Genomic DNA, 21,922 nt, shown 5'->3' with positions numbered 1-21,922 from the left:
GCCGAGTGCAAGGCAAACGCCCTACCCACTGTGCTATTGCTCCAGCCCCCACCAACCAGTTTTAAAAGAACACAAATGGAATCATGCCGTTTTCCAGTTCCTCGAGGCCCTTCCTCCTCGCCTTCACCCTGAGCCAAACCAACATGATTCCACACCACCTGCCTTAAGGACTTCCTTCCCTGGATGGCCCGGACTCCCCATCTCAGCTGCGTTTTCCCAGAACCACCTCCACTCTCCCTCCTCGGATTCTTTCGCCAGGAACGTGCTCGCCTCACTTCTTCGAACTTCTATCCAAGCAACTCTTCCACCGGCTCTACTTTTCATCAAGAGGACCTGGACTGCTCCTCCCGGGTTCTAACAGCTCTGCCAGCTCTGATGTTAAACCTGTCGTGCTGTCTGCTGTGATTTTCTAGAAATATTGCACATACACCTATCCAATGCACCCTCCCCCACCCCCAGATTCAGTTCTACATTCTAGCCACATGTGCAGTTAAAAAGTTACGTGCAATCAGATATTTTGAGAGAGCAAGCAGGAGCACTTTACGTGCCTTTGTTATAGTTGTTCTCTTTTACTGTTATTAATCTTTCACTGTGCCCAATTTACAAACTATCAAGTAATATACACATACACCCAGACACATACTTGCCTCCCTCCAGACTATAAATGCCTGGTGAAAAAGGGAGTAAGGTGTACTCCTTGCGGTACCTGCCAGAGCTCTGCTTTGCTTAAACCCGAAATAAGTGGAATGAAGTGGAGCTGGAGCACAAAGAAAGAATCATGGGACACAGGAGAAAGTCACAGAGGGCGACCGAGTTAGCAGAGTCGACTTCACAGAAGTGCCTGGACTTTACAGCCGCTGTCGCTGGGCGGGGAGACTGGTACAGGGATTGTTTTTTGTTTTTGTTTTTTGCTTTTTGGGTCACACCGGGCGATGCACAGGGGTTACTCCTGGCTCAGCACTCAGGAATCACTCCTGGTGGTGCTCGGGGGACCATACGGGATGCTGAGAATTGAACCCAGGTCAGCTGCGTGCAAGGCAAACTCCCTACCTGTTGTGCTATGGCTCCAGCCTTGGTACAGGGATTATTAACTCCATTTCACAGGTGCCAAGCTGTGGACTGAGCCAGGAGCAACTAGATGCCGAGTGGCCTTGCTGAGGCGGGAATCCTTACTACCCCTCTCCCCCATTCTCATCAGTGCTGTCAGCTGTAGATCCTATTCCCTAGACCAAGAACTGGAGTCACTGTCCTGTCTGACAGTGGCATGGGCACAGTCCTGGTGGAGGCATATTTGAAACTGGGGCTGTTCTTGAGGATGGAGGGTGTCTATTACCCACTGGTACAACTGAGGGAGTCTAGTAATGGAGTTCTTACTATAGAACACTTTTTTGTTTTTTTGCTTTTTGGGTCACACCCAGCGATGTTCAGGGGTTACTCCTGGCTCTGCACTCAGGAATTAATCCTGGCGGTGCTTGGGGGACCATATGGGATGCCGGGGATCAAATCCGGGTCGGCCTCGTGCAAGGCAAACACCCTACCCGCTGTGCTATCGCTCTGGCCCCCAACTATAGAACACTTTTAGGAGGAACTTATTTCACTCTTCCAACGCGCAAAATCCTGAGCGAAGGAAGTGAATGGAAGTTCCAAAGCACAAGCCTTCTCTAACAATCTGTCTCCTTCCCTCCTGTCTGTCTGTCCCTCCCGCCAGAATCCTCCCTTCCAGCAGGCCCAGCCTCAGACTAACGGCCCACTTCGCCAGGGCAGCTTTCTCCCAGCCGCCTTCTTCACCGGCTTTGTCCCGGGCTCTTTGTCTCCCGTAGTCTCCCTTTGGTTCAGAATCGCAGTCCTTGGCCTCCCTCCTTTTCTCCGCCGGCTGCTCCCTCCCTCTCTGCGGGGGCCGGGAGGCTGGGCGAGGGGAGTGGGGCTGGGTTGCCATGGTCACGTCGAAGTCGGCCGCAGCTGGCCTGGGCAGCTGCTCTCAGCCCCCGGATAGGCGGACAAAGCCAGGCGGCCTTGGCAGCTTCAGACCTGGAACCCCAAAGGCCTGAGCCGGTGGGGACTGGGACCCAGAACCCTGAGCTGGAGGTAAGGGGGAGGGGGCCTGAGCTCAGGGCTGGGGGGGGGGGAGGGGAGCAGTGGGGTAGGAGGGATTCAAAGGTCAGGCTGGAGGTGTGATGGGAGGAGGGGAAGGATGGGTAACTTCCTTCCACAAAGGGGCTGGAGGGGCTAGGATGTCCCTACTGTGAGGTCTGGGACTATGTGTCCTGGTTTGATTCAAACTTTGAATCCAAATTATCCTGGTCAGCTGGGTCACCCACTCACTACTGCCCCTTCCTTTCCAGCTTCTGACGCTTCTACCTAATGATGTATTTCCTTTCAGTGTTTTGGGGGGAACACACCCGGCTTTGTATGTACAGGGCTTACTCCTGGCTCTGCTCTCAGGGGTCACTCCCGGTGGGCGCGGACCACAGGGGTGCCCGAGATGGAATCCCAGTTGGGGACATGCAAGGCACTCATGCTACCTGTTGTATTAGTCTCTGGCCCCATCCAGGCCATTTCTTTCACCCTGGGGGCAGGTCCCGCTGTCCTTGGTCTAGCTTCCTCTGGTTGTGATGGGGGTGGAGGGTCACCTCTAGGCTTTCAATTCCCTTTCACCTGGTTTGGCAGCTTCCTCCCCAGCTTTTGCGATTTGCACTGTCTCCATCCTCCTTTTTCCCCCCCTCTGGGTCTCAGTTTCTCTCGACCTTCCTTGATGTCTGTCTCTGCGCCCAGCATCTCTGTCTCATCTGTCCACTGGACACCCCCCACCCGCTCCCGGTCCATCAGCTGCTGGGCCCCCTTTCTCCATCTCAGCTGGATCTGTAGCTGAAGTTTCTCCCAGTGCTGTGCTACCCTCTCCTTTCACTCCAGGGAGGACTAGGTGCTAGCCCGGCCTGATACCCCCAGGGCTTTGCACCAGCAGCTCGCAGGGGCCCTTTTCCCCAGCTGCTGACCCAGCCTGTTGCCCCCAGGCAGCTGCATCCCCAGGCAGGGGCTGCCTGAGTGGGGCCCATCTGGTCCATCAAGCTGGCTGGGCTGCAGAAAAACCCCCCGCAGGCGGGTGGTCTGCGGGCCCACGCGGCTGCCTCCTGCAGCGGCTCCTTTTTTTTTTTTTTTTTTTTTTTTTTTTTTTTTTTTTTTTAGCTGTTTCTCCCGCTCTCCTTCCCGGGAGGCCCCGCACTTGAAGTGAGTCCAGACCCGAGGGTCTGGATGGGGGTGGTGCCGCGGGGCCTCCGGAGGCTCAGAGGCGCACGTGGGCCCGGAGGTGGGAGAGATGCAGGCGAGGCCGATGGACTCTGGCGCCGCAAACAGGTGGGTGGGAATCTGGACTCTTGGGCACTGCCCTGGTGGCCCCTAGACGGCTGGGATTTCCCTCACTAGCCCCTGAGAATCTCGGCTCCGAGCCCCGCATTCCTGTCGGCTCCAGCCCGCTTTCCGCTGTCACTTGACTCCGAAGGGCCCCAGGCCGGCATCTCTCCCACCCCGCCGGCCCTGGACTGGGGCGAGGTGGGCATCACCGACTAGGAATTTCTCCTGGGGGCGACGAGGGGCCAAGGGATTCACAGGGGACCCTTCGTCTGGCACTGCCGCGCCACCTGGCCGGGTCAGCTCGGGCTTGAGCCATGGAATGTCCCACTCCGGCGTTAGGGGCCGCGGCTCTGCACGCGGCGGGGAGCAGCGCCCGGCCGGCGGGGGCGGAGCCGCCCAGGTGAGGTTACCGGGGTAACCTTGGCCCCGCCCCCCTGCCCCGCCTCCCGGCGCCCAGATTCCCGGGCGGCTGTCTGCGAGGGGTACGTCCCTGGGGGAGCCCAGGGGACCGGATCTGGAGGGAGGAAGAGGCACTTCGTGTGGCCAGACGGCTGTCTGTTAGTGAGTCCCGGGGCAGCTGGGGCGTCCTCGGGCTCGTGGGGGTGCCCAGTTCGCGTCTCGGTCTTCCCAAGGGCCAGCTCTTCCTCGTGGTGCTTTTGTGTCCTTGACTGGTTGGGATTCCGGGTTTCTTTCTTGGGACTCTTGTCCGGGCCTGCATGTAGGTGGGTGTCTGCTGGGGAGCAATGAGGTGACACTGCATGGAGGCGGAGACCTGTCTGTGGGGGTGACATGGGCTAGGTGGTGGCAGGGGTGCCCCCAGCCAGGGCAGCTGGGGGAGCAGCGCTCCCCTCACTCCCTCCGCCCCGCCAGCTCACCGGCTCCTGGCTCTCCTTCCATTTGTTTACCGGGCTCGCCTTGCTCCATCTTCTCTGGGGCTCGTGTCCACTTCCGTTTTGGCCAGGCCTCATTTACACTTGGCTTCCATATCCTCCTGCGCTCACCATGTCCGGGTCTGTAGGCAGATCGTCCGCCTCGGGCGGGGCCTGGGGGCAGCCTGGAGTCGGTGGGGCCTGGAGAGGCCTGGGGAATGCCCCGCGGAGTTGGGGGAGGAACTGGAGATGGAGGAGAGAGGACAGCGGGTGACCATCAGGCTCTGGGGCATTGCAGATAGCTTGGGGGTATAGGGGACAGGAGGCCCTAGAGGGTCGAGAGAAGGAAAACTCTCTTTGTGGAGTGGAAAACAACAAGACCACCGCAGAACCCCCTTTGTGGAGTGTTCAGGGAATTTTAGGGGCTGGTTGGACAGGTGAGCTCCGCTCCCTTCCCCCAAGCCAACGGTGCCTGGCCGGGCAGCGGGGCCTGTGGGAACCTGCTCCGGCCCTCCCCGTGCCCCGGGGCCGCTACCCCCGCCCCGCTCCGTCTGCAGGACCCGAGCCCGGCGCTGGGGGTGCAGGGAGGGCGGCTGGGAGTCTGGGAGGCCCTGAGCGGGGCTGCCGGGGCCCGGGGCCTGGGCTCCGTGGGGTGGGGGAGCCGGGGGCTGGGCCCCGAGCGTGCGGCGGGGTGCCTGGAGCGCCCGGTTACCTGGGGGAGGCCGGGGGAATGCGGGGTGGGCGTGGCGGGGCGCCGCGGCGCGCGGGCCTGGAGGGCGGCGCCGGGCGTGGGAGCCTCGGGCCGGGCGCTCGGAGGGGGAGGGGAGCGCCGCACCCCAGGCCGCCGGCCGAGGGGGGGAGCGGAGGAGGAGCGAGGCGGGGAGCGGGCCGAGGGGAGGCGGCGCCAGCGCCCGAGCCGCCCCGGCCCTGGCTGCTCTCCCCGGAACAGGCCCCCGACAGCTGCGCCCGGGAGCCGCCTCCCGACACCCGAGCCCCGCCGGCGCCTCCCGCTCCCCGCTGCTGGCTCGCTCGCCTCCCCCTCCCGAGCCCCGCCGCCGAGGAGGCCCCAGCCGGGGTCGGACGCCTGGGTGTGCCGGGGAGAGCCATGAGAGGTAGGAGAGCCGCGGGCCCGGAGGGGAGGGTCCGGCGAGGAGGCTGCAGATCGGGCTGTGTTGGGTGGCCCCCCTGCTTGTAAGTGTGGCCCTGCTCGCCTCCCCTGGCCCCCGCTGACCGCCCGGGAAACGGGGGTGGGGACCCCCCAGATCCGCAGCAAGTGTGTTCCAGCCGGAGGGAAGGGCTCCTTACTCGGCTCGGACGGTCTGAACTCCGAGAACGCAGGTGCCCCGCTGGGATCCGGATCGTCTCCTGGGGCCCGGGAGAAGCAGCCGCCCAGTCCTGCCCGTCGCGGCCGGTCCCTGGCATCCCTTAGTAGATGGGCGTCCCCCAAGCCTCCACCCATCCCGCGCCCGCTGGGGAGCCTGGCCACAGCCCAGCAGGCTTGGCACCCCAGCCGAGTGACCGCGCACCCACGCTGCGGCCAGGGCCGGTTGGTTCTGCTTGAGATCATGCCACTGCCCAGTGAGCATGTGCAGGGCCCCCGGGACGGCACATTCCCTTCCGGCACCTCACTCCAGCCTGTGCTGAGGGTGCACACAGGGGTGCCAGCACTGAGTGGCACGGGAGACAGGTGAACGCCGGGGTGGGGGGGGGGAGGGCTTGGGAATGGGAGGGAGGGTTATGTTTCTTTTCACCACTCACTCCAGCCACCCGTGTTTCCTTCCTTTCCCCAGTTTTTGGACTTCTCTCTGTGGCTTGGAGTGAGAGAGAGAGAGAGAGAGAGAGAGAGAGAGAGAGAGAGAGAGAGTGTGTGTGTGTATGAGACAGACAGACAGACAGACAGACAGACAGACAGAGACAGAGACAGAAAGTCAGAGAGAGAAACTATTAGGAGGTGTGCCCCAGCTTTCTTAGGGTCAGGTTCCAAGGACCTTAATGTGTCTCACACCGATCTCTGACTGGAGGAGCAGGTGGGGCTGTCATTTCACAGGTGACTGACCGATGGCTTTACACTAAGGGACGGGATTGGATGTTAAGTTATACTAAGGTGTGGCTGGTTTATGTGTGTGTGAGTTGCAGTGTTTGCTGTGGCCGGGTGTCTGTGTATGAGTGATTTATGTGGATGCTACATGAAGTGTCTGAGTTTCAAAGTATTGACACAGGAGTGTGTGTGCGCGTGTGCGCGTGTGTGTGTCTGCGTCTGTCTGTGTGCGAGCCTGTGTCTGTCTGTGTGTGCGCGTGCGTGTGCTCATGCCCTAGCGCGTTAAACGTTACGTCAGTCAGTATTACAATCAGCACTGTGTGTGTGTGTGTGTGTGTGTGTGTGTGTGTGTGTGTGTGTGTGTGTGTGTGTGTGTGTGTGTGTGTGTGTGTGTGTGTGTGTGTGTGTCCTGAGTTGGCTGGGCTGGCGGGGAGGAGAGGAGGGTTCAGGACCTGCCGGCAGAGTGACCTGTTCTTGGTTGTCTTGGGGCAGGATGGAGGAGCTGCAGGATGATTTCAGGGCTTGCCCTCCATGTCCGTCTGGCCCAGTGGAGGGGAGAGGAGGGTAGCAGGGTGTCAGAGGATGATCGCCTGACGCCTCTCGGCTTGGCCCTGTGCCAGTGTTTCTGTGCCTGCTCTGTTTACCTCCCGCTTTGTGCTCCTGCCCTTCTCCCCCTGCCTCCCATCCCCTGCGTGTCTTTGTATCTCTGCCCAGGGCTCCTCTCACTCCTGCTCGCTTGTCTGGCTCGGATGACTCATCTGGGATAGGCATGAAGGTTGCTCTGGGGAACAAGGGCCCTGCTGTTCCCCAGAGAGGTGGGGGTGGAGAGAGGCACCCAGGAATCCCGGCCCCCAAGGGACCAGACACCCGGCTGTGGTTCGAACTCTCCTTTGATACTGGGGTGCCCCCCACAACTCAGCCCCCTCAGCTGCTGCCTCGGTGCGCTGGGGACTCAGCTGCCTTTTACATTCCTGCCCGAGAGCATTGTGGGAGCAGCTGGAGGAGGACAAAGGGATGGGGGAGTATCCCCCCACTCCTACCTCCCCGGGTGACCTGGCTTTCCCGTCTGTGGGCCCGCCCTCATCTCCAAGGCAACTCCGCTTTCCCCCAACCTCTGGCTTTTCCTTCTGAGGGAGGCTGCAGCTACCTTCCGGAAAAGAACCTGGGGACAGGATGTCCAGGTCTTAGGAAGAAGGGGCTGAGCAGGAGCGCTCAGGTGCGATACTTTAGACCCAGTGGTGGTAAGGGTATGAGTGAGAGGTGGCATCAGGGATCCCTAAAGCTTGCAGAGCTCAGTGTCAACGAAGGAGGAAGATGCGCTTGGATAACTTTTTCCCTTGTGGGGAGAGGTTTGGAGAGATCTGGGTTCATAAGATGCCGCAGGTTGGAATGGTGTTAGGCAGGCATGCTAACTTGGTCTCCAGTGAGGATGATGGGGGACTCCCTAGCTCATGGGCACAGATGACTGGAAATTGGGTTAAAATGCAGACTCTGGGAGCAGAGAGATGGTACAGCAGGTAGGACACTTGCCTTGTATGTAGCTGACCGGGGTTTCATCTGGGGTTCAATCCTTGGTTCCCTGAGCCTGCCAGGAGTGATCCCCGAGTACAGAGCCAGGAGTAAGCCCTGAGCTTACCAGGTGTGCCTCCACCTATCCCCCCAGCAAGCAGATTCTGGAGCCAAAGAGAGTGTAGTGTGCAAGGCACGTGCCTTACATGAGGTCGACATGCTTTCAATTCCTGAGACCACATAGGGATCCCCAAGCACCACTAGGAGTGATTCCTGTGCATAGGCCAGGGGTAAATTCTGAGCGCCGCCAGGTGTGCCTGCCCCTGCCCCCCTCCCCCCAATTAAAGGTGGCGAATTCTAATTCGAGAGTTGAAAGTTAAGGCTGGTCATTCAGCATTTCTCCCAAGCTTCCAGTATTGCTGGGCCATCTGGCCCAGGGACCCGTTGGGGGCTACAGAGGAGAACAGGCTCAGAAGGTGCTGGGGGCCCATCGCTTCTCTTCGAACTCTGGGTACCTGGGTAGGTGCGTGTCTGGCGCCTGGGCTGATGCTGGTCAGCTGTGACCCTGCTGTGTGTTCCCTGCTGGGTCCCCACAGCTGCCCGTTCTCCCTCGGACTATTGTGGCCTTGAACCAGGCTCCCTGCTCGCCTCTCAACCCACCTCTTTACCCTTTGTCCTCTACAGAGATGGTGCCCGCACCCCCGTAGGCCTGAGGGATCAGGAGCGATGGGGCCAGGGGCCCTCTCATCACTACTGCTGCTGCTCCTGGTGGCCACTGGAGATGCCGACATGAAGGGACATTTTGACCCAGGTGAGGAGACTCGCTCTTGGACCCCTGGGGTTTGGATCTGGGAGACAGAGGAATAGGGCCCCTGACCCTCTCTCTCTGCCTGTGTTCACCCAGCCAAGTGCCGCTATGCCCTGGGCATGCAGGACCGGACCATCCCGGATGGGGACATCACTGCCTCCAGCTCCTGGTCCGACTCCACCGCTGCTCGCCACAGCAGGTACCTGGCATGCCTGGGCTGCTCCAGAGGAGGTTCCCGGGGCCTCGATTGCCCTTCCAGCCCCTCCTCAAAGCAGGAGCTTTGAGGTTCCTGGGAGGGCCAAGGCCAGTGGAATCCCTCAGATCTGGTGGGGCTGGGGGGTTATTTTTATTTATTTTGTTGTTTAGGTCACACTCAGCGGTGCTCAGTGCCTACTCCTGGCTCTGTGCTCACTTTTGGCGGGGCTCAGGGGTGCCAGGGATTGAACTGGGGTCAGCTGTGGGCAAACCAAACGCCTTACCTACTGTCTACCTCTGGCTCCTTGGGTGGGGGTTTTTATTTATTTATTTTAATTTAGTTTATTTATTTATTTATTTATTTATTTTGCTTTTTGGGTCACACCTGGCAATGCACAGGGGTTTCTCCTGGCTCTGCACTCAGGAATTACTCCTGGCGGTGCTCAGGGGACCATATGGGATGCTGGGATTCGAACCTGGGTTCGCCGCATGTAAGGCAAACGCCTCTGTGCTATCGCTCTAGCCCTGTCATCCCGTTGCTCATCGATTTGTTCGAGTGGGCACCAGTAATTCTCTCATTGAGAGACTTATTGTTACTGTCTTTGGCATATCCAATACGCACGGGTAGCTTGCCAGGCTCTGCTGTGCGGGCTCGATACTCTCGATAGCTTGCCGGGCTCTCCGAGAGGGGCAGAGGAATCAAACTCGGGTCAGCCTCGTGAAAGGCGAACGCCCAACCGCTGTGCTATCGCTACAGCCTTAATTTATTTTTTAAAATTTTTGCTCTTTTGGGTCACACCCAGCAACGCTCAGGGGTTACTCCTGGCTCTGCACTTAGGAATTACTCCTGGCAGTGCTTGGGGGACCATATGGGATACTGGGGATAGAACCCAGGTCGGCTGCATGCAAGGAAGACGCCCTCCCCGCTGGACTATCGCTCCAACCCTGGGTGGGGGTTTTTAATGGTAGAGATGAGGCCACGGTTTCTTGCCCTGTCGCCCTCCCAGGCTGGAGAGCAGTGACGGGGATGGGGCGTGGTGCCCCGCGGGTCCTGTGTTCCCCAAGGAGGAGGAGTACCTGCAGGTGGACCTGCGGCGCCTGCACCTGGTGGCACTGGTGGGCACCCAGGGCCGGCATGCCGGGGGCCTGGGCAAGGAGTTCTCCCCCAGCTACCGGCTGCGATACTCCCGGGATGGTCACCACTGGATGGACTGGAGGGACCGCTGGGGTCAGGAGGTGAGACTGGCTGGGGGTGTCTTGGGCGGTTACTTCCCTCCAAGTCCACTTTAAACACACTGCCTGTGGCCAGTTTCCCCCTACATGTGCCTTTGGCCCGCGCTTGCCCCCTGAGTTCATCTAGATGTCTCATGAGTGTCACATGGCCACACGTAAGCTTTCCCAGCTGATCTGGGGCCCCCTCCCACAGCCGCCCTCTTTAGCTTGTGCCATGGTTTTATCTTGCATCGTGCAGAGGCTGGATGCTAAGGTGATAGCTTGGGTCCCCTCCTGTTGTCCCTTCTTCCGAGCATCAGCACGGCCCGGCTGTTCTCTGTGGCAGGGCCTCGAGCTAAGCCCTCACCCCTCCTTCTCTGCCAGACCCCCTGCTTAGAAGAACCAGCAGAGTCGCCTCCTCCCCACTGTCCTCCAAGCCCTCTCCCCGCCTGAGGTCAGCGCTCTACCCAGAGCCACATCTTGAGCTTATTAAGCAAATCAGACTCTGTTCTTCCCTCCTCCGGCAGAGCTGCTCCTGCCTCTCTGCTCGTCGTCCTCTGGCTGGGCCCTGCTGGCTGCAGGGGTCCCTCCCGGGCCCAAGGACAGTCTCATTTCTCCCCTGTGCCTGGAGAACAGCTTCCACGGCGCAGGCTCTCGCGTCTCCTCTCTTCGCCTTTCTCCCCACCGCAACCTGCCCTTTTACTCCCTCTCAGTCCTGCAGGGCTGGGACTGGCTCTCGCCCAGGTGGTCACACGGCAGGCGCTCAGCGCTGGCCCTGGAGACCGAAGGCTGGCCATCAGGCCAAGCCGCGGGCCAGTCTCTGCTACCATCTCTGGCCGTGCCCTGCAGCCCTCACGGTGGACTGTAGGGGGCAGGAGGGAGCAGCTGGGGATGGGCGGGGCACGTCTTTCTTGGAGCCTTCACCACTCCTGACCCTGTTTCCTGCTCCACAGGTGATCCTAGGGAACGAGGACACCGGGGGAGTGGTGCTGAAGGACCTTGGGCCCCCCATGGTGGCCCGGCTGGTTCGCTTCTATCCCCGGGCTGACCGGGTCATGAGCGTCTGTCTGCGGGTGGAGCTCTACGGCTGCCTCTGGAAGGGTCAGTCTTCAGCTTGCCCTGCCCCCCAACCCTTCCGTTTGTTTCCTACGCTGGGACTGGGAAGGGGGCCTGGGAGGGGCAGGACCCTCTCTGTCCCGTGTTAACGCTGTCACGTGAGGAAGGGTCTGGCCAGCACTGCCCCCCCGTGGGGGGGTGATGGGTGGGTGCAGGGGTGCCGGTGGAAGCCGTGTGCCTCTGACACCCCTCCTTGGCTCTGGCAGATGGACTCCTGTCTTACACAGCCCCCGTGGGGCAGACCATGTTCCTGTCCGAGGCCGTGCACCTCAACGACTCCACCTACGACGGCCACACCACCCATGCGGTTGGCGGGTGAGGGCGGCTGCAGTGGAGGAGTGTGGGGAGTGCTAAGTAGTCTGGGCAGGAGGTGGAGGAAACGGGGGTGAGGGGTGGAGAGTAAGGCCGCCCCTCGCTCATAAGACATTTTTTTTTTTTTTGCATTTTGGGTCACACCTGTGATGCACAGGAATCATGCCCGGTTCATGCACTCAGGAATCACTCCTGGCAGTGCTCGGGGGACCATATGGGATGCTGGGAATCGAACCCGGGTCGGCCGCATGCAAGGCAAACGCCCTACCCACTGTGCTGCTATCTATTGCTCCAGCCCTGCTCATAGACATTTTGTGTGATACTTGGCTGAGATGTTCATAAGAGACCACAACGCGTGCACATACCAGAGTTTTTCTGTGGCCCCGTAGCGGGGGTCACTCTATGTTGTGCGCGCGTGAGTTTGGGCATGATGGGTCGAGGGAACCGGATGGGGGTGGGTGCCGGCGCAGGCAGGCCGCTGCCGGGGGTTTGCACGGCAGAGCCCCTGACTCTGCTACACTCTCTTCTCTCCCGCGGCGCCGCCTTCCTCTCAGACTGCAGTACGGGGGGCTGGGCCAGCTGGCGGACGGCGTGCTGGGGCTGGATGACTTTAGGAAGAGCCAGGAGCTGCGGGTGTGGCCGGGCTATGACTACGTGGGCTGGAGCAACCACAGCTTCCCCAGTGGCTACATGGAGATGGAGTTTGAGTTTGACAGGCTGAGGGCCTTCCAGGCCATGCAGGTAGCACATTGCACTCGGGGCGGGAGGGGCGGGGGAGTGGAGTGGAGGGCCCCAGGGGAGCGCCCTGCCCAGACTCGCCCGGCCTGACGCTGGTTCTCTTCCCCCTAGGTCCACTGCAACAACATGCACACGCTCGGGGCCCGCCTGCCCGGCGGGGTGGAGTGTTGCTTCAAGCGGGGCCCCACCATGGCCTGGGAGGGAGAGCCTGTGCGCCATGCCCTGGGGGGCAGCCTGGGGGACCCCCGGGCCCGGGCTGTGTCCGTGCCCCTGGGCGGCCGCGTGGGCCGATTTCTCCAGTGTCGCTTCCTCTTCGCTGGGCCGTGGCTCCTCTTCAGCGAAATCTCCTTCATATCCGGTGAGCCCCGGGTTCTGCTCGACCTGATCTGGGCGTCCCACCCCTGCAGAGTCCAGCGGACCCAGGCCCAGTGCTGCAGCCCTCAGCCCCCAGGAGACTTACCCAGCAGGGGTTCCCAGATGTTCGGACTCCCTGCCTCCCTTCCCCCAAGGGTCTCTATCCTTTCTGAGCCCCTCTCGCTGGTGGCTGACCTGGAGCCCGGGCGGCAGGGCTAGCTGAGACACCACTTCCTGATACCCAGCCAGCCCTCCTGCGTGGTTGGCATGCGCTGGCATCACCCCTGCCCCTGCTCCTTACCCACAGTGGACTCCCAGGCCTCATGCCTCCGGGCCTCCCTTTGGCCTCCCTGACTCCTTCTCCTCCTCTTTTCCTTCTCCCAGATGTCGTGAATGATTCCTCCCTGGCTCTGGGCGGCACCTTCGCGCCAGCGCCCTGGTGGCCGCCGGGCCCGCCTCCCACCAACTTCAGCAGCCTGGGTGAGCACCCCTGGGCCCTGGGTTGTGTGCCTCCTGGGCCCCGGGCCTCCCGGGGTCCCTACGGCCAGGGCCGGTAGCCTCTTGTGCTTCTGACCCTCCTGTCTTTGCCAGAGCTGGAGCCCAGGGGCCAGCAGCCGGTGGCCAAGGCTGAGGGGAGCCCGACGGCCATCCTCATCGGCTGCCTGGTGGCCATCATCCTGCTGCTGCTGCTCATCATCGCCCTCATGCTCTGGCGGCTGCACTGGCGCAGGCTCCTCAGCAAGGTGGGCAGAGCCGCGCGCGCAGGGGCGGCCCCCAGAGGCCCCGAAGGGTGTGGGTGCCGGAGAGGCCAGGCCGTGAGGTCAGCAAGGGGGAGGATCCAGCAGAGACCCGGGGCACAGGCCAGTGAGGGCAGGCAGGGGAGGACTTAGGAAGAGTCACATCAGAAGGTGGAGGGAGGGGACATGGGCGTCCCTGGGACTAGTCACAGAAGAACGACCTGGGCTGTCGGGTGCGAAGAGGCGACACCTGACTGAGGAGGGCAGCAACTGACTGAGTCCTGTGGTGGGAGTGGTCGTGAGTCCAGTCGTGCACCTCTGGAATCTGCTGGGCGCCTCTCTGGCCCCCCAAACCAAACCAACCGGGGGATACAGCTCACAGGGCCAGCTTCTTGGGGCGAATCAGTGGAAGAAGCTGGGGAATGGAGCTAAAGGGACTTTCAGAATAAGCCCATGGCTTGTGGGGGAAGCGGGTGTGTGTGTGTGTGTGTGTGTGTGTGTGTGTGTGTGTGTGTGTGTGTGTGTGTGTGTGTGTGTGTGTGTGTGTATAAAGTCCACAAGCACCAGATTTGGGTTTGAGTTACTCGTGGGCCTTCAGGAAGTTCACGGAAGTGCTCTTTTTCTTGGGGGGGGGTCACATCCAGTGATGCACAGGGGTTACTCCTGGCTCATGCACTCAGGAATTACTCCTGGTGGTGCTCAGGGGACCATATGGGATGCTGGGAATCGAACCCGGGTCGGCCGCATGCTATCAAACCACAGCCCTACCTGCTATTGCTCCGGCCCCCACGGAAGTGCTCTTAAGCCTGTTTCTGTAGATGTGGGATGAGGTAGCCTGTTGTGAGGGCTGACGCTCAGTGATGGATTGAGCAGTGTGCTTAGAAGAGCCGAGACCTGTGCGCAGAAAGGTGCTGAGGCAATGCTTCCTGTCCCCCACTACAAGGCGGAGCGGCGGGTGTTAGAGGAGGAGCTGACAGTTCATCTCTCTGTCCCTGGGGACACGATCCTCATCAACAATCGTCCAGGCCCTCGAGAGCCACCCCCTTACCAGGAACCCCGGCCTCGAGGGAATCCACCCCACTCTGCGCCCAGTGTCCCCAATGGCTCTGGTAAGATTTGCTGGCTGCAGTCCCTCCTCCGTCCTCTGTTCTAGTGTAGCCCTCTCTGTTCTTTTACCCCCTTCACTTCCGCTCATCTTATTTTCGTGTCCTGGTTGCTACCCTCCATATTACTCCGTTTCCCTACAGAGACTCTTCAGGAATTCCTCAAGTGTGTTTAGTCACAGTTCCCAGTGGTCTCTTCCTGTCTCTGTATCCCGTACATCTCTCTCTTCTCTGTTGTGCCCTCTCCATTGTCCTCCTGGTCCTTCCCTTCTCTGAGACTCACCATGTTTACTTCATCCATCCATTGCCAACCAGCCATTCACCCCTCCCTCCCTCTCTTCCTCCCTCCCTCCCTCCCTCCCTCCCTCCCTCACTCCCATAATCCATCCATCGACCAGCCAACTCTTCACCCATCCCTCTCTCCCTCCCTCTGTCCATCCATCCATCCATCAACCAGCCAACTCTTCACCCATCCCTCTCTTCCTCCCTCCTTCCCTCCCTCCCTCCCTCCCTCCCTCCATCCATCCATCTACCAGCCAACTGTTCACCCCTCCCTTCCTCCCTCCCTCCATCCATCATCCATCCATCCATCGACCAGCCAACTCTTCACCCATCCCTCCCTCCCTCCCTCCATCCATCCATCCATCGACCAGCCAACCGTTCACCCATCCCTCCCTCCATCCATCCATCATATATCATGCATCCATTTTACCACCCATCATTGTCCATTTATTGGCCATCCACCTACACTCATAATTCCAATCACCACTTACCTGTCCATCCAGCTCTTTATTATCTGTCCATCCTCTCATTGTCCAGCCAGCGGCCCAGCACTCCACATCTTTCTCAGCCTGTCTCCTCACACACTGGTTCCCGTCAGCCCCGATCTTGCCCTGCTCCAGGCCCCCCTGTCTGTCTAGCCTGAGTCTCACCCCTTCCCCGTGTCTCCCCCCTCCTTCTCCCGACAGCGTTGCTGCTCTCCAATCCGGCCTACCGCCTCCTTCTGGCCACTTACGCCCGTCCCCCTCGAGGCCCGGGCCCCCCCACACCCGCCTGGGCCAAACCCACCAACACCCAGGGTAAGCCCCTCTGCCCCTGGGCTCTGCCAGGCTCCCGGTACCTCTACTGGGGCAGGGAACGTCCTCACACCTTGCACTCCCCCTGTGTCCCCGCGGCCTCTTCCGCTCTCTGGAGCTCCCGTGGAGGAAGCCTCGCCCCCCAGCGCGCCTGGCTGCTGCTTGCTCCTTCTCGAGCCCACCCCTTGAGCTGGCGGAAGCTCAGGGGTCTTGGCTCTGCGCACGCCTCCTCTCCTCGTCTCTCCCGCTCTCCAGAGCCAGAGAGGAGGCTGCCAGCTCCCTTGTAACTCCGCCCTTGCTCTCCCCTCTCTCTAGAGCTGCGAGGAGGAGGGCCTCTCTCCCTGGTTGCTTGCCCTCTCCCCCCCCATGTGTCCTCTCTGTCTGCTGTCCCCGAGGTGAAGGCTCGTGCCCCTCCCCGCCCCTTCTGTCTGGCACCTCTGTCCCCGGTGTTGCTCCTTCCCCAGAGCCGAGACGGCCCGGCCCTGCCTCCCCTTCCTGTCTGTGGACTCCATGTCGTGCGGGGGTGAGGAGCTGTTCCCCTCCCGCTGTGTGCCCCTGTCTCTGCTTGTCTCTGAGCTCAGTGTATTGGGCCGGGAGCACGGTGGGGAGGAGTCCAGTGAGCATGGCGGGGAGGAGTCCAGCCTGAAGGTTCTGGGAGAGGAGCTAAGCGAGGCAGGGCCTGTGGGGAGGGTCAGGGGGTGGCCGTGACCGGGGTCACGATGGGTAGAGGACTCCCTCGTCCAGCCTTGGTTTGCCATATGGTCTCCTGGGCTTATCTGGGAGAGTCGGGAGAGTCCGGCCTTCTGACTCTGCTCAGCCATTTCCATTGCCGTGGAAACTCCGGGACTCGCCCTGTGCCAGCCTCTTGCTTCGGGGAGGTTGCGGGGAGCACCAGGGAGGCTGGGGGCCGGCCTCAGGCTCTCGCTGCTGGGAGTGGGGGGCGTCTGGGAAGCTGGGTTGTGGAGACATGGGGCTCCCGGGGTCCGTTCCTGATGCCGCGGTCTGTCTTCTTTCTCCTCACTCCCTCCAGCTTGCAGTGGCGACTACATGGAGCCCGAGAAGCCGGGGGCCCCGCTTCTGCCGCCACCTCCTCAGAACAGCGTCCCCCATTACGCCGAGGCCGATATTGTCACCCTGCAGGGCGTCACGGGGGGCAATACCTATGCTGTGCCTGCGCTGCCCCCCGGGGCGGCTGGGGATGGGCCCCCCAGAGTGGATTTCCCTCGGTCGAGGCTCCGCTTCAAGGAGAAGCTTGGCGAGGGCCAGTTCGGGGAGGTAAGGAGGAGCCCTGGCCAGCCTCCCTCCACGACGCTCCCCGGCTGCCCCAGTGACCTGGTGACTCCCAAGGTCGCTTCCTGCAGGTGCACCTGTGTGAGGTCGAGAGCCCCCAGGACCTGATCAGTCAGGATTTCCCCCTCAGCGTGCGCAAGGGGCAACCCTTGCTGGTGGCTGTCAAGATCCTACGGCCAGACGCCACCAAGAACGCCAGGTGAGGACCACGGGTGGGGGGGGCCTGTGAGGAACGGGGATTGATGGTCGGGAACACGGTGGGGAGGGGCCAGGAGCAGGCGGGAAGGTGAGCCCAGCCCGTGGCCTGCCCTCCGCCTGCCCCAGGAACGATTTCCTGAAGGAGGTGAAGATCATGTCGAGGCTAAAGGACCCCAACATCATCCGGCTCCTGGGCGTGTGCGTGCAGGACGACCCTCTCTGCATGATCACAGACTACATGGAGAACGGCGACCTCAACCAGTTCCTCAGCGCCCACCAGCTGGAGGACAAGGCGGCTGAGGGGACCCCCGGGGATGGAGAGGCAGCTCAGGGGCCCACCATCAGGTACCCACTCACCCAGTGGCCTTTCCCCAAGCGCTGCCCCGGGTCTGCTCCTCGCCCTTTGCCCCAGCCTGGAGGTGGGGACACCTGGGCTGAGCAACACGTGGCCATGGGTATCTAGGAATTTGAGGGGCTGCCATAGTGAGGGGGTTCCCGTTAAGAATTTTTCTGGCGCACATAATGCCACCTGAGCCCCTGTGCTGCTTGAGCACAGGTGGCGCCTGAGCACAGGTGGCGCCCACATCTCCTCCTCTTGAGATGTATACTGTTCTATCTCATGCTGGGATGTGTAGAGACTTTCTCCCCTTGGAGAAGCCTTGTTTCTTTTCTTTTTTTGCTTTTTGGGTCACACCCGGCGATGCACAGGCACAGGGGTTACTCCTGGCTCTGCGCTCAGGAATTGCTCCTGGCGGTACTCAGGGGACCATATGGGATGCTGGGAATCGAACCCGGGTCGGCCGTGTACAAGGCAAATGCCCTACCCGCTGTGCTATCACTCCAGCCCCCTGGGTTTTTTCTTGAGGACGTTACTTTCTCACTTTCCCTCCTTCTGCTTCCTAAACAAACAAACAAAAACCCTCCAACTAAAATCTGTTTTTACTTTTTTTTTTTTTTAACTTTTTGGGTCACACCCAGCAATGCGCAGGGGTTACTCCTGGCTCTGCGCTCAGGAATCACTCCTGGCAGTGCTCAGGAGACCATGTGGGATGCTGGGAATTGAACCCAGGTTGGCCACTTGCAAGGCAAACGCCCTACCCACTGTGTTATCGCTCCAACCTCTGTTTTTACTTTTTTTTTTTAAAAAAAAAAAGAATTTTTCTGACCTTGGGGCCAGAGCAATAGTACAGCATGTTGGGTGCTTGCCTTGCCCACGGCTGACCTGGCAACCTGGATTTGATCCCTGTCATACCATATGGTTCCCCAGACAGAGCCTGTCAGGAGTAATTCCTGAGTTCAGAGCCAGGTGTAAGCCTTGAGCATTGCCGGGTGTTCTCCCCACCCCCATCCCCTACAAAAATTAATTTTTCTCACCTCCTAGTCACTGAGCCCAAGGCCAGACTGGGGGTGACTTTCAGGGGCTGAGTATCATCCACCTGCCGGGCTCCAGCTCGGTACCTGCGTGGGAGGAGAGGGGTGTGCTGGAACCTGCTCCTGGCCCTCCCCTGGGAATCTGTGACCGCAGCAGGAGTGTGAGGGTACCCCAATGTCCCCCCCCGTCGGCTTCCTTTCTCAGCTATGCGATGCTGCTGCACGTGGCAGCCCAGATCGCCTCGGGCATGCGCTATCTGGCCACCCTCAACTTCGTGCATCGGGACCTGGCCACAAGGAACTGTCTGGTCGGGGAGAATTTCACCATCAAAATTGCCGACTTTGGCATGAGCCGGAACCTCTATGCGGGAGACTATTACCGCGTGCAGGGCCGGGCGGTCCTGCCCATCCGCTGGATGGCCTGGGAGTGCATCCTCATGGTGAGCGGAGAGGGGAAAGGGGCAGTGCGGTGGGACCCTCGGAGCCAAGCGTGGGTACCACCTGTGGGACAGACGAGGCTGAGCCGGAAGGAGCGGATTGGATGAAGGATGGGTAGAAAAGGGAAGAGGTGAGGGAGGAACTGAGCCTGGAGAGCGAAAGTAAAGCTAAGGAAGGGAGGAGTAAGAAGGGAGCACTGAGGGGTGGAGTCTTGGGGGCTGTGGGCGCCCCTGTGGAAGGGGAGGAGGGTATCTGTTGCCAATGGTCTGCGTTTTGCCCACACTTCACCAGGGGAAGTTCACGACGGCCAGTGATGTGTGGGCCTTTGGGGTGACGCTGTGGGAGGTGCTGATGCTGTGCCGGGCCCAGCCCTTTGGGCAGCTCACCGACGAGCAAGTCATCGAGAACGCGGGGGAGTTCTTCCGGGACCAGGGCCGGCAGGTCAGAGCAAGGGGTGGGGAGGTGCGACCGGGGGCAGGACGGGGAGCCTGCCCTACTGGGGACTCAAGGCCAGCCCTTGCAGGTGTACCTGTCCCGGCCCCCTGCCTGCCCACTGGGCCTGTACGAGCTGATGCTTCGGTGCTGGAGCCGCGAGCCGGAGCTGCGACCTTCCTTCTCCCAGCTGCACCGGTTCCTGGCGGAAGATGCTCTCAACACGGTGTGAGCCACGGCACTGAGAAGGGCCAGAGGCCCCCTCAGCCTCGTCCCTCCCGACCGCCCTGTGCCGAGAGAGGCAGTGGACCGCAGGCGGGCTGGGCCTGCCGGAAGCTGACACCTATGCCTGGACCTGCTCTCAAGCCCCTCCCCTGCAGCCCTCACCCCCCACCCAGCTGGCCCTGCGGATGGGATCCTCTGACCTCTTCCACCCAACCCCTTGGGAAAGGAGGCGCAACTACAGGGCAGAGCACTGGACGGGGCCCACTGGAGCGCCTGGGTCCCCTGGACAACACTGGTTCCTGGAGAAAGGGCTGCCCCACCCCCAGCCTCTCTCCGTCACACACTGGACCCCACCAGCTGAGGATCTGGGGAGCCAGGAGGACAAGAAAGGGACAAGGATGTTCCCTTGTGCTTCCTCCTGCATCTGCCCTCAGCGTCAGCTTCTCCCTCCATCCTCCGAAACACTGGACATGGGGGTGATCCCTGCCCTGGACACCCCCACTTCCCACTTTCCATGTTGTAGCTAGAACTCAAAGCCTGTATGTTTCTGCGGAATAAATACCGGGATTGGGGGGGAAGAGGGAGCAAAGGCCTGCGGCCCTGGGGTTGGTCATCTCTCTAGTAGCTGCCACATTGGTTTTTCTATAATCACTTGGGGTTTGTACAGTTTTTTTGGGGAAAGACACAGATTTTTACACTAATATATGGATCTAGCTCAATGCGATTTTAATCCCCTGCGCTAGGCAGGTAATAATAAAGGTTGAGTTTTCCACAGCTGAGAGTGGGTTTCGGTAAAAGCTCCCACCTGAAGCACTCCCCCAGTCCAGTTTCTTCCTTTCTCTTCTTTTTTTTTTTTTTTTTTTTTTTTTTTTGCTTTTCGGGTCACACCCAGCAATGCACAGGGGTTACTCCTGGCTCCACACTCACACTCAGGAATTACTCCTGGCTGTGCTGGGAGACCGTATGGGATGCTGGGAATCGAACCCGGGTCGGCTGCGTGCAAGGCAAACACCCTACCCGCTGTGCTATCACTCCAGTCCCTTTCTTTCTCGTCTTTGTCCCCCTCTTCCTCCCTATTCCATCGCCCTCTGTGTATTTTGTCCAACACAGACATTTATTTCTCCATAAGCCACACCCTGTTGGTGGGACCATGTGAATGTGTGAACCCAAACATCTGATTGGGGCCTCCGCCGGTGGTCTGAGGGAAGTGATTATGCTACTGGTTTTCTTGGTTCTGGGGTCACAGTCAGTGGTGTTGAAAGCTTACTCCTGTTTCTGAGCTTAGGAGTCACTTCTGACAGGCTTGGAGGATCATATGAGATGCCAGGGATTGAACCCGGGTCGACCACATGCAAGGCAAGCAAGCACTATCACAATAACAAGATATTATTATCTTGTTAGCTTTAAGGATCCCTTTGGCAGTCTCAAGTGTTATAATTTCTCTTTAGAACTCTTCATCTGATACTTCTTAGAATTGTTTCAAGGCTGAGGAAGATAGCTTAGAGGACGGGAGCGTAAGCTTCTTTTTAATTTTTGTTTTGGGGCCACACTCAGTTATGCTCAGGATTTACTTACGACTCTGTTCAGGAATCATTCATGGTGAAGTTAGGGGAACCATATTATGGAGCTGGGGATCAAACCTGGGCCAGTACATATAAGATGAGTGTCTTTTCTGTTGTACTCTCTGCCCCTGGAGTGTGTATGCTTTTTATGTGGAAGCTTTGGTCTGATTCTTAGTACCACATGGTCCCCTTGTGGTGTGTTTCAGGCGTAGCCCCTAGCACTGCCTGGCATGACCCAATTATTATATTTTCAGACCCATAAAATATTATGTATCGTTCAATAATCAAGGTTTTTGAAGATAGGTGAGAATTAGGGAAAGGAAATAAATATTTTTTTTTGGATCTTGGGTCACATCTGGCAAAGTGCTTAGAGGATACTCCTGGCTATACACTCAGGGATCATTCCTGGTGGTGTGTGGGGAACCATATGGGATGCCAGGGATCGGACCCAGGTCAAAGGTCAATCACATGCAAGACAAGTGCTCTACCTGCTGTACCAGTCCCACCAATTAAAAAAAAGAAAACAATATGGTACAGTTCTTTTAAATATACTTAAATGTTGGGCCAGAGTAACAGAACGCTTACCTTGACCAACCCGGGTTTGATCTCCAGTATTCCATATGGTGCCCCAAGCACAACCAGGAGTAATTCCTGAATGCGGAGCCAGGAGTAGACCCGGAGCATTGCTGGGTATGGCCCCCAAGAAATACAAAAAGTAAATATACTTAATAATATAGCAGCAGGTGTAATAACTATTTCCAAAGGGTAATAAACATAAATGATAGTCTGAGATAGTCCACAACTGGAGTGGTGTTTATTACTACACATCACAGCTACTGTTCTATGGGGAGTCTGTTCATATTCATGCTCAGAGGAAATGTTCCATTTCAGTCAGAGGCCCATAAAAGAGGTATTAACTTTTCCTTCCCCACACTATAGATGGACAAAAAGTCTGGAAGTCCCAGATGGAGGATGCTAATTCAGGATAATG

General features: G+C 59.4%; 2 protein-coding genes across 7 annotated transcripts; one reads left to right on the top strand and one right to left on the bottom strand.

The window, feature by feature from the left end:
- Positions 1–1,805: 1,805 nt before the first annotated feature.
- Positions 1,806–20,143, top strand: DDR1 (discoidin domain receptor tyrosine kinase 1). Of its 6 annotated transcripts, none has more exons than XM_055126705.1 (18): positions 1,806–2,085; positions 8,449–8,575; positions 8,669–8,771; positions 9,775–10,003; positions 10,933–11,080; positions 11,302–11,410; positions 11,962–12,148; positions 12,257–12,503; positions 12,884–12,979; positions 13,091–13,242; positions 14,180–14,345; positions 15,308–15,418; positions 16,446–16,690; positions 16,777–16,904; positions 17,030–17,248; positions 18,480–18,714; positions 19,004–19,153; positions 19,236–20,143. In XM_055126705.1, the coding sequence occupies exons 2-18, from the start codon at positions 8,491–8,493 to the stop codon at positions 19,374–19,376; spliced, it is 2,751 nt and encodes a 916-aa protein (XP_054982680.1). In that variant the 5' UTR covers positions 1,806–2,085; positions 8,449–8,490; the 3' UTR covers positions 19,377–20,143. The 6 variants fall into 6 exon arrangements, with proteins under 6 accessions (XP_054982680.1, XP_054982681.1, XP_054982682.1 ...); XM_055126707.1 differs by lacking the exon at positions 1,806–2,085 and adding an exon at positions 3,792–3,909; XM_055126702.1 differs by lacking the exon at positions 1,806–2,085 and adding an exon at positions 5,018–5,329.
- Positions 3,684–5,784, bottom strand: LOC129401640 (ESX-1 secretion-associated protein EspI-like). The gene is made up of 3 exons (XM_055124368.1): positions 5,523–5,784; positions 4,254–4,460; positions 3,684–4,078 (listed from the first exon to the last, which is right to left on the bottom strand). The coding sequence occupies exons 1-3, from the start codon at positions 5,782–5,784 to the stop codon at positions 3,684–3,686; spliced, it is 864 nt and encodes a 287-aa protein (XP_054980343.1).
- Positions 20,144–21,922: the final 1,779 nt, after the last annotated feature.

The sequence above is a fragment of the Sorex araneus genome, chromosome 2 (assembly GCF_027595985.1).
Source record: "Sorex araneus isolate mSorAra2 chromosome 2, mSorAra2.pri, whole genome shotgun sequence".
In the NCBI taxonomy this organism is placed as follows: domain Eukaryota; kingdom Metazoa; phylum Chordata; class Mammalia; order Eulipotyphla; family Soricidae; genus Sorex; species Sorex araneus.
This window is presented reverse-complemented; position numbering and strand designations above follow the sequence as displayed.

Coding starts and splice junctions, on each gene's coding strand:
- LOC129401640 (XM_055124368.1), bottom strand. CDS start 5,784: ATGATCTCAAGCAGAACCAACCGGCCCTGGCCGCAGCGTGGGTGCGCG. Junction 4,461..5,522: donor GTTCAGACCGTCCGAGCCGA/GTAAGGAGCCCT, acceptor CTCCATCTCCAG/TTCCTCCCCCAACTCCGCGG. Junction 4,079..4,253: donor GATGGAGCAAGGCGAGCCCG/GTAAACAAATGG, acceptor GCTCCCCAGCAG/ACACCCACCTACATGCAGGC.
- DDR1 (XM_055126705.1), top strand. CDS start 8,491: ATGGGGCCAGGGGCCCTCTCATCACTACTGCTGCTGCTCCTGGTGGCC. Junction 12,980..13,090: donor CACCAACTTCAGCAGCCTGG/GTGAGCACCCCT, acceptor TGTCTTTGCCAG/AGCTGGAGCCCAGGGGCCAG. Junction 15,419..16,445: donor CAAACCCACCAACACCCAGG/GTAAGCCCCTCT, acceptor CACTCCCTCCAG/CTTGCAGTGGCGACTACATG.